The sequence below is a fragment of the Nematolebias whitei genome, chromosome 3 (genome assembly GCF_014905685.2).
Source record: "Nematolebias whitei isolate Nwh7 chromosome 3, NemWhi1, whole genome shotgun sequence".
Taxonomy (NCBI): domain Eukaryota; kingdom Metazoa; phylum Chordata; class Actinopteri; order Cyprinodontiformes; family Rivulidae; genus Nematolebias; species Nematolebias whitei.
The window spans coordinates 492338-509539 of NC_056500.1; the positions used below are offsets into that span (position 1 = coordinate 492338).

General features: G+C 45.5%; 1 protein-coding gene across 1 annotated transcript in view; it reads right to left on the bottom strand.

The window, feature by feature from the left end:
* Window positions 1–7093, bottom strand: part of dand5 (DAN domain family, member 5) — a 13750-nt gene extending 6657 nt beyond the window's left edge. Inside the window, exons 1-2 of the mRNA XM_037697756.1 lie at window positions 6653–7093; window positions 6245–6544 (exon numbers count right to left, since the gene is read on the bottom strand). Coding sequence (XP_037553684.1) covers window positions 6245–6544; window positions 6653–7093 — 741 coding nt within the window. The remainder of the gene's footprint in view (window positions 1–6244; window positions 6545–6652) is intronic.
* Window positions 7094–17202: the final 10109 nt, after the last annotated feature.

Sequence of the window (17202 nt, forward strand, 5' to 3'; positions counted from 1 at the left end):
TTGCTCCCCATATGTGAAGTAGGTTGACTGCAGGCACAGTTTCAAGAGTTGACACAGTTGTTCTGTGGAAAGCGTGGTCCTGCTGCTCAGAGTGGTGTCTGATTTTAATTTTAAACTGACCACCTCTACTGCATCATCAACAGGAATGCATGTAAAGAGTGATGTGACATCAAAAGAGACCATTGTTTCATCAGTCTCCATGATGACATCCCTCACCTTATCCACAAAGTCCATGGTGTTCTTTATGTGGTGTTCTGAGCTGCCAACTAAAGGGATGAGTACAGACGCCAGATATTTGGAAACATTGTAAGTGACAGAGTTAATCATGCTAACAATTGGTCTTAAAGGTACACCTTGTTTGTGGATTTTAGGTAAACCATACAGACTAGGTGTGGCCTCCCCTGGGTACAGTCTGTGGTACAGAAAACGGTCAATAGCCTTGTCCTGCTCCAAAATTTTCAGGCAATCTATCAATTTCTTCTTGTAACCACTTCCTGAATCTCTTTTCAGAGGTTCATAAGTGTTTAAGTCACTAAGGAGTGTCATAACTTTCTCATGATAGTCTTTCTGGTTCAAAATCACTGTGCACCTTCCTTTGTCTGCTGGGAGAATGATGATGTTTTTGTCCTTGCTAAGAGTGGTGAGTGCGTCCCTCTCCTCTCTACTGATGTTGGAAGGTGGTGGTTTGGCATTGCTGAGGCAGGCTGAAACTTTGATTCTGGCTCTTACAATGCTGTGATTGCTAGTATCACTCAGCCCTCTGTGTATAGTATACAGCCATCAGTGTGCTAATGATCCATTGTTAGGCTGATGGTCCTTCTTGAGCATGTGATCAGCTGGTTTTGGTTGTCAGCAGCAAAACAGGTTGATCCACTCTGAGAAGGTGCTATTTAAGAGACTGAGCTGAATACAACTCCTCAGACTGAGGAAGTCTCTCGGATGAGAGACGAAACGTTCCTACATGTTTTGTTGTTTTGCTTTGTTTTGTTTTTTTGAATGTCCAGAGGACCAGATTTAACTTTTTTAGATTTTTCTACCTGGATTATTGAGCATGCATCAGGATATCAAAAAGCTAGCTAGAAGCTAAAATTGGCAAAACACTAGTTAAAAGAAAAGTTAAAAGAAAATTCCATCCATCAATTCATTATATTCCGCTTGTTCCAAAGTTGGGCATGGGGGCAGCAGCTTGAGCAGGGAGGTCCAGACATCTCTTTCCACAGCCTTTTCCAGCTCTTCTGGGAGGATTCCAAGGTTTTCCCAGGCCAACTGAGAGACATAATCTCTCCAGCGTGTCATGGGTCTTCCCCAGGGTCTCCTCCCAGTCGGACATGCCCGAAGCACCTCCCTAGGGAGGTGTCCAGGAGGCATCCTTACCAGATGCCCGAACCACCTCAACTGGCTCCTCTCGATGTGGAGGAGCAGTGGTCCTAGTCTGAGTCTCTCCTGATAATCGAACTTCTCATCCTATCTCTAAGGGAGAGTCCAGCTACCCTGCGGAGGAAACTCATTTCAACCACCTGTATCCATGATCTCATTTTTTCGGTCACTACCCAGAGTTCGTGACCATAGGTGAGGGAAGGAACGCAGACTGACCGGTAAACAGAGAGTTTTGCCTTACAGCTCAGCTCTCTCTTCACCACAATGGACCGGTACAGAGTCTGTAATACAGCAGATGCTGCACCAATGCGTCTGTCAATCTCATGCTTAGTTCTTCCTTCACTCGTGAACAAAACCCCGAGATACTTGAACTCCTCCACTTGAGGCAGAACCTCACCCTCGACCTGAAAAGATCAATCCACCCTTTCCCGGTTGAGGACCATGGCCTCAGATTTGGAGGTGCTGATTCTCATCCCTGCTGCTTCACACTCGGCTGCGAACCTCTCCATTGAGAGCAGAAGATTACGGCACGATGAGCCAACAGGACCACATCATCTGCAAAGAGCAGAGATGGACTCCTGATACCACCGAATTGAAAGTTCTCCGCCCACTGGCTGCACAGAGAAATTCTGTCCATAAAAGTTATAAACAGAATCAGTGACAACGGGCAGTCCTGGCAGAGTCCAACTCCCACCCTGAAGGGGTCCGACTTACTGCCGGCAATGCGAACCAAGCTCTCACACCGCTTGTATAGGGACTGAACAGCCTGTAGCAACAGGCCTCCAATCCCAAACTCACAGAGCACCCCCCACAGTGTACCCCAAGGAACACGGTGGAATGCCTTCTCGAAATCCACAAACACATGTAGACTGGATGAACAAACTCCCATGTCCCCTCGAGGACCCTAGTGAGGGTAAAGAGCTGATCCAGTGTTCCATGGCCAGGACAGAACTCACATTGTTCCTCCTGGATCTGAGGTTCGACCAACGATCAGACTCTCTTCTCTAGTACCCCTAAATAGACCTTACCAGGGAGGCTAAGGAGAGTGATGCCCTATAATTGGAGCACACCCTCCGGTCCCCAATTTTGAAGAGGGGAACCACCACCCCAGTCTGCCAATACAGTGGCACTGCCCCCGATGCCCACGTGACGTTGCAAAGGCGTGTCAACCAAGACAGCCCCACAACATCCAGAGCCTTAAGGAAATCGACAAATCTGATCCAATCCTGGAGCCCTGCCGCCTTGGAGCTTTTTAACTATCTTGGCGACTTCAGCCACAGTTATGGATGAATCAACCCCAAAGTCCCCTGACTCCACTTCCTCCATGGAAAACGTGCTGGTGGGATTCAGAAGGTCCGAGAAGTATTCCTTCCACCTCCCGACGACATCACTGGTTGAGGTCAACAGCAGCCCTCCTTCACTGAATACAGTGTTAGTAAAGTGCTGCTTTCCCCTCCTCAGCCATCTGATGGTTTGCCAGAATCTACTCGGAGCTGACCGAGAGTCGTTATCCAAGGTCTCACCAAACTCCTCCCACATCCGAGCTTTTACCTTAGAAACAGTCAATGCTTCTGACCACTTGGCCCTCCGGTAATCCTCAGCTGCTTCCAGAGTCCCACTAGCCAAAAAGGCCCGATAGGACTCCTTCTTCAGCTTTGACAGCCTCCCTAACTCGGGTTGTCCACCACCGAGTTCGTGGATGGTCATTGTGACAAGCACCGACAACCATGCAGCCACAGCTCAAGGCAGCTACCTCAACAAGCGAGGTGCGGAACATGGCCCACTATGCTAAAATTAGCATAGGAATAATAAAAAGTATTAGGCAGATTTCTTTTTTCATTCAACTTTTATTTCTACAGGTTAGTTCCCATTGAGCCTCGAAGACTCATTTACAAGAGAGACCTGTTAGAGATATAATTTATATAATGAGAGATACATTTGAAGAGAAATGGTTTTAGATAATTGAAGAGATCCCAACATATTTTTATGGGGAAAATAAATAAAATAATTAAATATAAATATTTTGAAAAGTATAAAAGTTACCAAAAAGTCATCCCACCCGTCTCCTGAATGAGTTGATTTTTTTATGAACTGCTAAATTATCACAAAGAATGAAGAAGTAGATAGACTGCAAAGATCATGCAGAAAAACAGAGTGAATGAAACATTTATGCACATAAAACTTTTCCAGTTGAATTGCGTCATGATGACAACTTGATGACCTTCAAGGTTTTTTATTGTCATTCATCACATGTGGTACATGAGGTGGAACGAAATTATGTACTCAATTACATCCAACAATAGCAAAAAACATATAAATTATAAAAAGAAACAGTATACAAGTATCTAAGTATTCATCCACTCTGAACAGATATTACGAGCCCACCTCATCCCTGCATCTCCCATCCTTTTCCACGTCTGACACACACACACACACACACACACACACAGTGAGAAAGCAGGCCGCTCATTGTGCGTTTTAAAGCGCTAACTAGGCCACTTAGCACCCTGCGTCGCTGGGCTGATCCCACAGACACTAAACTTGGCTGCAAGCCTCCTTCTTTTGCTCAGCATGGGAACCAGGCCATCCTTAATGAACAAGGAGTGCTCCGCCGGATCCCACAACGTGAAGGGCAACATCTGTCTTGCAAAGTGGCGCACTCTTGTGCACCTTGTTTGTTCAATTAACAGCCTCCCTCCACTACACCCATTTTTTCATTTTAATGCACTTTCTTCCACAAAAATATATATAAAAGACATTTTTTGCAGTATACCATAACACACACTGGTTATCTCAAATGGCAGCATTTTGTGAACATTCCTGCTCGTTGTAAAGAATTAGAGCTGACCAACAGGATTCAATGACGGCCCTCGGAGCTTCCTCCCAGCTCATAATCAGGAAAATAGCAGAACTTGATTAAAAGCACTCCCCCTACCCTGATTCTTCACAGTTAAGACCTGCGTAAATATTTGTCACATCAGTCTTGGAAAATACAGCCATCCACCTGAGATGCTACTCACATGAATGGAATCCACGGGGTTCAATGAGACGTCCATCCAAAGTCCATCCAAAGCGGTTGTTTTTACCACATGCCAAGGCCAACATAAAGAGCCTCATTCTTTATGCTCCTCTGGGAATGTTGGGATGAGTTCACTTTACCAGAGCCAGGTGCCAGGGTATAAATGAATAATGGGTTTTATGGGCCTTAACTGGAAAAATAAAAGCTTGTACACACATAATCACACATGCGTGCTTGCTCAAGTACATCTGTGTTGAAGGTCGTTCAAATTCCGACCACCACTCTGAAGAGACATTGGGCATGAGAATAGGTGGCACCTATACATAATTTACATAATTCAGGAGTCCATGCTGAAACAATTATGTTTGCTTACCGTTGAGCACCCGCGCTTAATAGCTTGTTTGCTCTTCAATTTGGGAGCTTTCAGACTTAAGTGCCATGTTCTAAAAGTCGACTGAACATGTCTTTTTAATAAAACATGGGATCTGACACTCCAATGTTTGAATATGAAGGAGGTGTGGAATAAAAGAAAGAGGGAAAATGAGAACATAAAGGCTCTTTGTGGTTTTATTTGAGCTTTGCATGCAAAGTAAGTTGTACTTGTAAACCTAACGGCATGAGCAGGAAAGTAATGAGTTCAGGCACAAAGGTAATTGGGAAAGAGGACATTTTAATGACAACACAAAGTATTTCACTTTATATGATGCTAATCATTTTAGGTTGCAACAAAACAAATAAACGCATGACCAACATACTGATCATTTGTCAACGAGCGATGATGGAATGGCCCACCAGAATATTTAATACAGAATTAGAAGTTCAGACTGTATTAAATCCAGATAACACACACACACACTGTTACACACACGAATACAAAGAGCAGAGACAAACAATTTATGAAAAAATGAAGGCTTGTTGCTTTAAAAGTTACTAATAAAATCTTTCCTGTCTTTTGATACCAGTAATTTAGAACTGGAGTTTTCTGGAAAGGTTATAAACAGTATCTTACCTGTTGTAAATAGCTCTTTGACTAATCTCAGTTTGAAGCATTTAATTTTGACTAAAGGGATGAGGTGGTGGTGCAGAGGTTACAGAAGGTGGGTCTGTGATCGGAAGATCGCCGGTTCAACTCCCGGTACAGACAACATCAAAATATGGGTGGTGATAGGCGAAGCACCCACACCTGCCTCCATCCTCATTTGCACCATTCTGGGCCCTTGAGCAAGGCACTTAACCCCCACCATCTGCTCCTCCGAGCACCCAACATGACAGCTCTCTGCTCCACACAGAGGGCTGTGGTAGCTCGGTGGTCTGTGGTTGGTCAGGAAGGGCATGTGGCGTAACAATTGCCAAGTCTTTGGTGTGAGTTAGTTCACTGTGGCAACACCTGAAGCAGGGAGCAGCCGAAGGAAGAAAAACAATTCTGTTTAAAGGGATGAGCTAAAGCCTAGTCAGAGGAGGCCACACAATGAATTGCTGTCATTTTAAAGCTGTTATGAACGTTTACGGCCTCATTTGTTTCACTAATTTCAATATTCACAGATAATTTTATGATTATTTGTCAGCACAAACACCTGGTGAAGGTTCGGGCATGGCATTCATAATATTTCTGCTGGAATAAGCGAGGAATGTAAAAGTAACAGTTATAAAAATATTTGTTAGTCTTTGTATAAAACTTGAGTTTGGAGTTGTAAGAAAGCAGAAATCATCTTTGCTCTTGGCTCCACCTTCTGTTAGCTTGTTGGTTTCTGCAGAAATAAACTATTTCTCTAAACTCAGGTTTTTCTAAAATCTTTCTACAGCAGGTAAGATATTCATTGTCCGTGACCTTTCCAGTGTTGTTTTTACAGATGGTTCCAGATGTGCAGCAGCCTCGGTGCTTCTCTCCTCCCGGCTCGTCTCACACCTGCACTCCTCCACCACCATCACTCGCTCCTCCCGGCTCACGGCTCCACACTGCAGAAGCACAGGGATGGTGTGGGCTCTGGAGGGAGCACAGCGGGAGCAGGGGCCCCGGCGGTGGAAGGCCCCCATTTCTCGACTCAGCTCGGCAGACTCCCCCTGGGAAGGGACAAAGAGGGAGCTGCACTGACCGAAACACAGCTTGTTGTGGACCATCACCGTTTGGCATCCGTGTGCTGTCACATGCTGGGAGGAAGACCGGGGGGGGGGGGGGGGGGGGTTCAGCACAGAGGAGCTCTATGAGTAAACTTTGACCTTGTTTTGAACTGTTATATGTTTCTGAAAAGGTCCTACCTGGGTAAAAGGCACTGAAGTACATGTTTGTTTGCTCTCTTTCAAGCTGACAGGCAGAGACATCTTTTCTTTTTTTTCTGCCACTTTTTGCCACATCTGCAGACCTTTCTTCTTCAGCTCCGTGGCCATCAGGTTTTGCGATGGACTCACAGGGGCCTTGACAGCTGGAGCCGGACCTGGTCGGCCCTGGGACAGGAACAAAGGGAAGAGTGGTCTGGAGCTGTGGGAAAGGGCTCTTCTCTGGGTGAGACCTTTTCTGAAGAATCCAGAATGGGCCAGGGAATGAGGGTCCAGCTGCACGACCTTGACTCGAGCTTGAAAAGGTTCTTCTGGTCCAATGGCAGAGGACTCCAAATCAACCCTGGCCTTTTCCACAAGTTGAGGGAGCCCGACAGATGCAGCTGCACAACTGGACAAAAACACAAAGCTGAAGAAAGTCATCGTCTGAACCAACAAACAGCGTTACTCACACGAGCTAAAAATTCCAAATTAATAAAATATATTTAAACAGTTAAAGATTTAGTCTGACAGAAAAAGAAACAAAGTGTCTTGATGTGGCCGGTTCTGGTCCAAGTCTCCGAGTGAAAACCTTGCTGTCACTGATTCACCAGGTGCTGGAAGGAGCTTTATATGTGGCTGCTGACACTTCTCACCTGCATTTAAACAGGAAGGTGTTAGAGTTCCCACAGAATCCAGGTCCGGATAGAGTTCCCACAGAGTCCAGAAATGGATAAAGTTCAGAATCAGAATCAGCTTTATTGTCATTGCACCAAAGCACAACAAAATTATATTTCAGTACCATACCATACCATACCAATTTATTTATATAGCACTTAAAACAGCAACAAGGCCAACCAAAGTGCTGTACAAAAGTAACAAACATGCACAGCAGACAGGAAAACATAAAATAAAAATACAGATACAAATAGCAGCAGGAGCTAACTAAAATGGCCAACAGAGTAGAGAACAGACCGGACCAAAACAAATCACACCGTGTTAAAGGCAAGCGAATAGAAGTGGGTCTTCAAGCGAGACTTAAAGACTGATAGTGTGGGAGCCTGCCGGACACTCAGTGGCAACTCATTCCACAGTCGTGGACCTGCAACAGAGAAAGCCCTGTCACCTCTGAGCTTACGACGGGTTTCTGGGACTGAGAGAAGCATCTGGTCTGCTGACCTCAGAGAGCGCGGTGGGACATATGGCTGCAGAAGATCAGTGAGATAGGATGGGGCGGAACTGTTCAGTGATTTAAAAACATACATGAGAGTTTTGAAATGGATCCGAAGGTGAATGGGTAGTCAGTGCAGGGAGGCCAAAACTGGCGTGATGTGCTCTCTATAGCCTGTACCAGTTAAAAATCGGGCTGCAGCATTTTGGACCAGTTGTAGACGAGCAATGGAGGACTGACTGATTCCAAACAGAAGTGAATTGCAGTAATCAAGCCTAGATGTTATGAAGGCGTGGATCACTGTCTCAAGGTTCTTTTTGGAGAGTATAGGCTTCAGCTTAGACAGCCGTCTCAGCTGAAAAAAAAACAGGATTTGACCATCATGTTTACGTGACTGTTGAGTTTTAAGGACGGGTCCATTATCACCCCCAGATTAGTGACCTTTTGTTTCTCTAGCGGGGCTAGAGAGAAAAGGTCAATGTCATGGTTCATGAGTGAGCCACTGGGATGGAACAGCATGACTTCAGACTTCTTCTCATTGAAGCTTAAGAAGTTTAAAGCCATCCAGTCCCGGATGTCAGCCAGGCAGTCAAGAAGAGGCTGAATAGAGCGTGTGCCTCTGTGCCTCAGGGGGAAGTAAATTTGGCAATCATCGGCATAGAAATGAAAGTACAGTACAGCCCGTCCGAGATAAACAGACATGGAGAGATGGGGGTGACTGAAGCCGCCGGCCTCGAGAGGTGCAGGCCTGTTTTTCAGGTAAGAAAAAGAAACACTAGGGGGAGAGTAGGTGTAAAAAAGATCCACTCTCTCACTGTGTCCTAGACGTGACGCAGTCTGCAAAAAAAAAAAGATCTCAGCACATGAAACAGCAACATACTGATGACATCATAATACATTTATGCATGAGGGCCGACAAGGGCAGTGAGTTTGTCCGTGGACACTGCCAGAAAGTTCCATTGTCTTGATAAGATGGCACAGAGTCAATCAGCAGCTCTACTCTGACACAGATCCACAGATGTTCTCAGGAAGGGAGTGATGGGGGGGGGGGGGGGAGAGCTTCTAATTAGTTAATTAGTTAATTAATTAGATAATTAGAGGAAAAGATTTGCGTTGAAACGGTCGGATTTTGGGTTTACATGCATCCGTAGGATTCCCCCCCGCCCTCCCAAATCCACTGTAGTTACCATGCCGGGTCATTAGATCGCGGTGTGAGTTTTGTACCTTCACCTAATGCGCATGCGTGCTGCCTCGGCACGCTTCTTTCCTGTGAGCTAAACAGCTAACAACAACGTAACAACAAGTTAAAGTTGGATTTTGGATAAGAGTCGGCAGATTTGACACCAAGCGGGACCGCTTTGTCTAACAGCTCCACACCGGTCGCTGAGTGGACCAGAACCGAGTCGACGATGTCGGACTTTACTCCGTGATAATCAGCAGCTGATTGACAGCAGGTAAATCAAATGTTCTTAATAATGTTAGCTTGTGTTTACTTCGATCCCACAACAACCAACTGAGTTTTTATTTTTCTTGAAAGAAGAAGAAGCTGTCTTCCCACCAGGTGGACCGGTTCTGAACGAGGCTCGGCCCAGGTGCAGAGCAGGAGGACGTCGAAGACAGAGATGTTGGATGAACTATTTATTTAAAATTCCCCTCTGTTCAATCCAGTCAATGTTTTAAGCTGCATTAATCAAAGGAGTGACTTCCTGAACGAGCCAGATGAACAACGTAGAACATCCAGGATGAAAACAAGAGTCCTCCAGTTCATTAACGCAGTTTACAGTTAACTTGTTTTTAATAGTGTGTTCAGTTTAATTATCAGTGTTTGTGTGACATACAGTTTGTGGTGTTGAATAAATAAATAAAAATTAAACCTGATGTCTTCATTTTCAACTTTAATGTTCACGCTTTATGTTTAGCATCATTTAAAATTTGAATTCCATAATGTCCAGATAGCTTCATTTAGCTCAGAGCTTCATTATATCTCACACTAACATAAATACTGTTTATTACTATTAAAATGTTATTTATCACATTTAGTATGTTATAGTGCAGCGCGATGTGTGCACGGCCTCGTTCTATAAACAGAGACATCAGAACTGGATCCAACTGTGTCTCTTCCAACACAGATGTTGGTCACAGCAGCTGGAATCTGACGTAGATTAACTATGAGATGAAAAATATATTCCATCAGTCGTAGTTCAGAAAGCAGTGTGTCGGCCGCCATGTTGATAGAAATATGTCGTCTGTCCGACCGCGTGTGCACATGTGGTTTAACACAAAGCCTCAGCGGGAGATGTTTACATCATCAGCGGGGGGGTCAGAGAAAAACCTCCACTCTGGAAGTTGGGTTCAGAAACCTCCGGATTCAAAGAGGAGGGCCACTGGTCTTGTGTAAATGATCAGCCGAACCGCAGAGAGAAAGCTGCAGATGCACTCAATATACGTGCCGTATAAAGGGCTCCTGAGAGCTTACTGCTTGATACATTCCTTCATACAAGGCCGGCAACCTCACAATTGCCAGAACCACTACCCCCATCTTTCAAATTTGTCGATATGCCAGATACCCGCCAACTCCAAAAAGCAGAAATCCTGTTATCATAAATCCAGTTGTGTACGCATCTTCTACATCCTCAACAGACAATACAGACAAACACACCATCTTCAACTGTCCACAGGCAGTCCAGATATAGTGTCCCTTCAGGGCATGAGGGATCTCCTTCACCGTGTCTTCTCATTGAGACAATTGTATCAATTGCGTAGAGAGACCAGCTGACCAGATCCATACTTTACAATTCAGAGGATGTGTAGTGAGAGGCAAAGAGCAACGCAAGAGGGAGGCAGGAGCAGGAGGAAAAAGCATCCATCCTCATCAAGAGCAAACAGAAAAACAGTTCCTACAGAGTCCAGGTCTCGACAGAGTTCCCACAGAGTCCAGATCTGAACAGAGTTCCCACAGAGTACAGGTGTGGAGGCTCCCAGCTCCAGGTTAGTGTTAAAAAACAGTTACGTCATAAAAGCAAGAGGAAGGCAAGAACCACCTCTGAATCTCAGAATCATCAAATCTGGGTTTGTTCAAATGTGTGCATTGCACTTTGGGCTTTAGCTCATTGTAGAATTAATTTACAGTTTTTTTGTTTAAAGGGATGGTCCAGCTATTTTGAGATGGGGGTTCCGTGTAAATGAACAATTATCTTTTGTGGTGGAGGTTATTTTCTAAACCCTCTTCACCTCTGTTAATCCTTCAGTTCAAGGTTATTGACATAAATTAATGGTTTTATAACCACAAAGAGCAGCAGCAGCAGCCAGCTGTAGCATCATGATCTTGTAAAGTGAAACAGATTGAGATTAATGTTGAAATTTGCAGAGCTCAATGAAACTTTGCAGATTGGAGTTGTTTTAAGAAGCAGCAGACAACTGAGCTTTTTCCTCCTGCAAAATTTAAACTGCATTTAAACTGCAACAGGGACAGGTGTGTTCCCTGATGTTTTAAAACATGCAGTGGTAACTCCATTAATTGAAAAACCCGGACTTGACCCTGCAGCTTGTTCAAACTTCAGGCCAATCTCAAAACTTTTATTTCTTTCTAAAATCTTGGAGAAAATATTTTTTAGTCAACTAACCAAGTTTTTGAATGTAAATGGAATTTTTGAGATTTTTCAGTCAGGATTTAAACAACTGCACAGCACCGAGACAGCTTTAGTAAGGGTCTGTAATGACATTCTGCTAGCAAATGACTCTGGTCAGTCTGTGATCCTGGTACTCCTCGACCTTACCGCTGCATTTGACACTGTTGATCACAGCATAGTATGTCTCGGCTAGAACACTGGGTTGGGATTACAGGGGTGGCGCTAGAATGGTTCCGTTCATATCTGGGTGACAGGAGTTTCTGTGTTAACTTTGACAATCATTTTTCTGCTTCTGTCCCTCTTTCCTGTGGGGTCCCACAAGGCTCCATTCTTGGACCCCTTCTGTTCTCATTGTATCTGCTCCCCTTGGGGTCAATCCTGAGGAAACATGGTATTTCGTTTCACTGTTACGCCGATGATTCTCAGATCTATCTGCCTTTAAAACCAAACAGTTCCTGCTCCATCCACCCTTTGCTAAAATGTCTTGATGACATCAAGACTTGGATGGCTGCAAACTTCTTGAGTTTTAATGATCAGAAGACTGAGGTCATTGTGTTTAACCCAAGCTCTACCACTGTCACTGATCCTGTAAACCTGCACTCCCTTCAGCCTCATCTAAAGCAGTCGGTTACCAATCTCGGGGTTAGTGTTAGACTCGGACTTTAAGTTTAATAAACAGATCAACTCTCTTCTACAAAAAAGCTTCTTTCAGCTAAGGCAGATAGCAAAGCTTAAGTCCGTTCTGTCCAGATCTGACCTTGAAAAACTGGTCCATGCATTTATTACAACCCGGCTGGACTACTGTAACTCACTTTATGTTGGGGTTAGTCAGGCTTCACTTTCACGTCTCCAGCTCGTACAAAATGCTGCAGCTCAGCTACTAACAGGAACTCACAGGTTTGAGCACATTACTCCGGTTCTGTCCTCTCTTCACTGGCTTCCTGTACGTGTCAGAGTTGATTTTAAAATTCTCCTGCTGACATTCAAGTGCATTAACGGCCTTGCACCATCATACCTCTCTGACCTTCTTCATCCTTATGCTCCTTCTCGGGCTTTGAGATCATCAGACCAGATGCTTTTGGCCGTACCAAAAACCAGCTGAAGCTCAGAGGAGATCGGGTGTTTTCAGTCGTGGGCCCTAAACTCTGGAATAATCTGCCCATCAACATTCGACAGGCCACCTCAGTCTCTGCTTTTAAATCTCTCCTCAAAACATCTGTACTCACTGACACATCTGTACTCACTGACACATCTGTAGTCACTGACACATCTGGACTCACTGACACATCTGTACGCACTGACATTTAACACAGGGGGATCGGATTTAGATCTGGTTTTTCATCGATGCTGAATCTGTTTATGCTTTTGTATTATTCCTATTTAACACAAGGTCATCAGATCTGATTTAGTATTTCATTGTTTCTGACTGAGTTTATGCTTTTTGTTATTATTTCCTTGACACAACGTGATCTGATTTAGTATTTCATTGTTTCTAATTGTTTTTGGTTTTATATTTTTATTCCATGTGCTGTAAATATATCTTGCTACTTTTTATTTGATGTTGTGATATTTTTGTTAAGCACTTTGGTAACAGTTTCTGTTTTAAATGTGCTCTATAAATAAATCTGACTTGACTTGAATTTCATTTCTTGAAATTGAAGTCTTCAAAAAGCTATTTAAAACAAGAAATAAGATTTTTGCATAACTTTTACACATAATATTTTTTCATAATGTCGTACATTACTTTAAGATAATTATTTATCAAATGACGTCAGCTAAAGTAAGATTTCAAACATAATTCAACTCAGTTTATTTATATGTCACACCAGAGGTCATCTCAGGACACTGAACAGAAACAGTCAACAAAAGCTAAATGGAGATTTACATAATTCAAAAAAACCTAGGCCTTATTATTTAAGTTATTTAAAACTATATTGTAAAATACATTATAGATTTGTAAAGTACCCCCCCACACACACACACACACACACACACACACTAATTTAAACTCTGTAAATAAGTTCATTAAACAGTGGAATGAAGAAGATCCTGGGCTGCAGCCTCTTTGGGTGGGCTGCAGCCCAACAATGCCTCTGGGTCCGGCAGGTAGTCGTGTTTCTTTGGTTGTAAAGCAACAAAGACTTTGTGTCTCCATGTAAACAAGTTGCATCCTGAGCATCCATTCCCTCGAGCTGCTCACATCCCATCATCACACCGTCAGACTTCACTGAGCTCCGTCAGCCATGGCCTGATTACAGGTCGGCTGACTGGAGGGTCCAGAACTCCAGAACAAATAAAAACAGACTGGGGGGCGGGCAGGGGGGGGGGGGTGCAACTGGACCTCCCTCTGTGACATGGCCCTTGACTTTCCAGGACATGATGATCAGAAAGATGAAGAGTAAAGTTAACAGAGGTGAAGAGGGTTTAGAACTGATAATAATAATGACAGATTTCAATATTCATGTAGATGTTGAAAGTGATAGTGCAAGCATAGCCTTTAAAATTTTAATAGAGTCACTTGGTTTTACCAAAAACATCCAAGCACCTACTCACTCTCATCATCACACATTTGACCTAGTTCTGACCTATGGCATTGAGATTAACAATTTAGTAATATTTCCTCAAATTCCAGTTGTGTCTGACCATTTTTAATTACCTTTAAGTTTATATTAAACAACTACACAGTCACAGAGTAAATTTCACCTTAGCAGGTGGTTATCAGAACTTTTTTTAAAAGATTCTCTTCCATCATTTTCCTCTGTCTTGCAGAGTAATACATAAGAGAGCAGTTACTTAGATCATCTAGTTGATAATTTTACAACTTTGCAAACTGTGCAGACTCCTCCTGTCAAACCATTCTGGACTATGTAGCTTCATCTAAACTTGTGTGGCCTAAAGCCAGATCTGAACCCTGGATAAATGAAAAAAAAAAACTCTTGCAGCCAGAGAGGAGTGCCACAGAGCAGAACAGAGATGGAAAAAAGATGAACTGGAGGTTTCATTTCACATTTTAAAGGACTGTCAACGTCAGTACCAGAACATGATCAAAGAGGCCAAAACACAACACTTGTCAGACATTATTGTGTCCAGTCATAATAATTTGCGTGTCCTTTTTAAAACTATTGATTCTGTCCTGAAGGCCCCACACAAAACCTGTCTGCCTGGAAGCCTCTACTGAACTCTGTAATGACTTTCTGTAGTTTTTTATAAATAAGGATGTTACCACAATTTCAACCCTCCCTGGGCTGCCACCTTACCGTGGTGGAGGGGTTTGAGTGTCCCAATGATCCTAGGAGCTATGCTGTCAGGGACTTTATGCCCCTAGTAGGGTCACCCATGGCAGACAGGTCCTAGGTGAGGGACCAGACAAAGTGCAGCCCAAAGACCCCAATGATGAGACATATAAATGGACCTAATGTTCCCTTGCCTGGACGTGGGTCACCGGGGCCCTACTCTGGAGCCAGGCCTGGAGGTGGGGCACGCGGGCGAGCACCTGGTGGCCAGGCTTTTACCCATGGAGCTCGGCCGGGCACAGCCCGAAGAGGAGACGTTGGTCCCCCTTCTCATGGGCTCACCACCTGTGGGAGGGGCCAAAGGGGTCAGGTGCAATGTGGGATGGGAGGTGGCCGAGGGAAGGGACCCTGGCAGTCTGATCCTCGGCTACAGAATCTGGCTATTGGTATGTAGAATGTCACCTCACTGGTGGGGAAGGAGCCTGAGCTGGTGTGTGAGGCTGAGAGGTTCCGGCTAGAAATAGTCGGACTCACCTCTACGCATGGCTCTGCCTCTGGAACCAGTTTCCTTGAGAGGGGCTGGACACTCTTCCACTCTGGAATTTCCCCTGGTGAGAGGTGCAGAGCAGGAGTGGGCATACTTATTGCCCCCCAACTTGGTGCCTGTGTGTTGGGGTTCACCCCAGTGAATGAGAGGGTGGCCTCCCTCCGCCTACGTGTGGGGGGATGGGTCCTTACTGTCGTTTGTGCTTATGCACCAAACGGCAGTTCAGATTATCCGCCCTTTCTGGAGTCCTTGAAGGGGGTACTGGAAAGTGCACCTCCTGGGGACTCCCTTGTTCTGCTGGGGGACTTCAATTCTCATGTGGGCAATGACAGTGAGACCTGGAGGGGTGTGGTTGGGAGGAACGGCCCCCCTGATCTGAACCAGAGTGGTGTTCTGTTGTTGGACTTCTGTGCTCGTCATGGATTGTCAATAACGAACACCTTGTTCAAGCATAAGGGTGTCCATTTGTACTCTTGGCACCAGGACACCCTAGGCCGCAGTTCGATGATCGACTTTGTCATCGTCTCATCTGATCTGCGGCCACATGTCTTGGACACTCATGTGAAGAGAGGGGCGGAGCTGTCCACTGATCACTACCTGATGGTGAGTTGGCTCCGATGGTGGGGGAGGATGCCGGTCAGACCTGGCAGACCCAAACGTATTGTGAGGGTTTGCTGGGATCGTCTGGCAGAGTCTCCTGTGAGACAAAGTTTTAACTCCCACCTCCGGGAGAACTTTGAACATGTTCCAAGGGAGGTGGGGGACATTGAGTCTGAGTGGACCCTGTTTCATGCCTCTATTGTCGAGGCAGCTTACCGGAGCTGCGGCCGCAAGGTTATCGTGCCTGTCGCGGCGGCAACCCTCGAACCCGATGGTGGACACCGTCGGTGAGGGATGCTGTCAGGCTGAAGAAGGAGTCCTATCGGGCCTTTTTGGCCTGTGGGACCCCGGAAGCATCTGATGGGTACCGGCAGTCCAGGCGACATGTGGCTTGGGTGGTCACTGAGGTAAAAACTCGGGCATGGGAGGAGTTTGGAGAGGCCATGGAGAACGACTTCCGCACGGCTTCGAGGCGATTCTGGTCCACCATCCGGCATCTCAGTGGGGGTAAAGCGGTATGCCACCAACACTGTTTATAGTGGGAGTGGTGTGCTGCTGACCTCAACTCGGGATGTTGTGGGTAGGTGGGCGGAATACTTTGACGACCTCCTCAATCCCACCGGCACATCTTCCACTGAGGAAGCGGAGCCTGGGGACTCTGGGTCGGGCCCTCCAATCTCTGGTGCTGAGGTCATCGAAGTGGTTAAAAAGCTCCTCGGTGGCAGGGCCCCAGGGGTGGATGAGATTCGCCCGGAGTTCCTTAAGGCTCTGGATCTTGTAGGGTTGTGTTGGCTTATGCGACTCTGCAATATTGCATGGACATCGGGGGAAGTTCCCCTGGATTGGCAGACCGGGGTGGTTGTCCCCCTATTCAAAAAGGGGGGCCGTAGAGTGTGTTCCAACTACAGGGGAATCACGCTCTTAAGCCTCCCTGGTAATGTCTATTCGGGGGTTCTGGAGAAGAGGGTCCGTCGGATAGTCGAACCTCGGATTCAGGAGGAGCAGTGCGGTTTTCGTCCTGGCCGTGGGAACACTGGACCAGCTCTACACTCTCAGCAGGGTCCTGGAGGGTGCGTGGGAGTTTGCCTAACTGGTCTACATGTGCTTTGTAGACTTGGAGAAGGCGTTCGACCACGTTCCTCGGGGGACCCTGTGTGGGGTACTCTGGGAGTATGGGGTACCGGGCCCTTTGATACGGGCTGTTAGGTCCCTGTATGACCGGTGTCAGAGCCTGGTCCGCATCGCCGGCAGGAAGTCGGGCTTGTTCCCAGTGAGAGTTGGACTCCGCCAAGGTTGCCTTTTGTCACCGATTCTGTTCATAACTTTTATGGATAGAATTTCTAGGCACAACCAATGTGTTGAGGGGATCCATT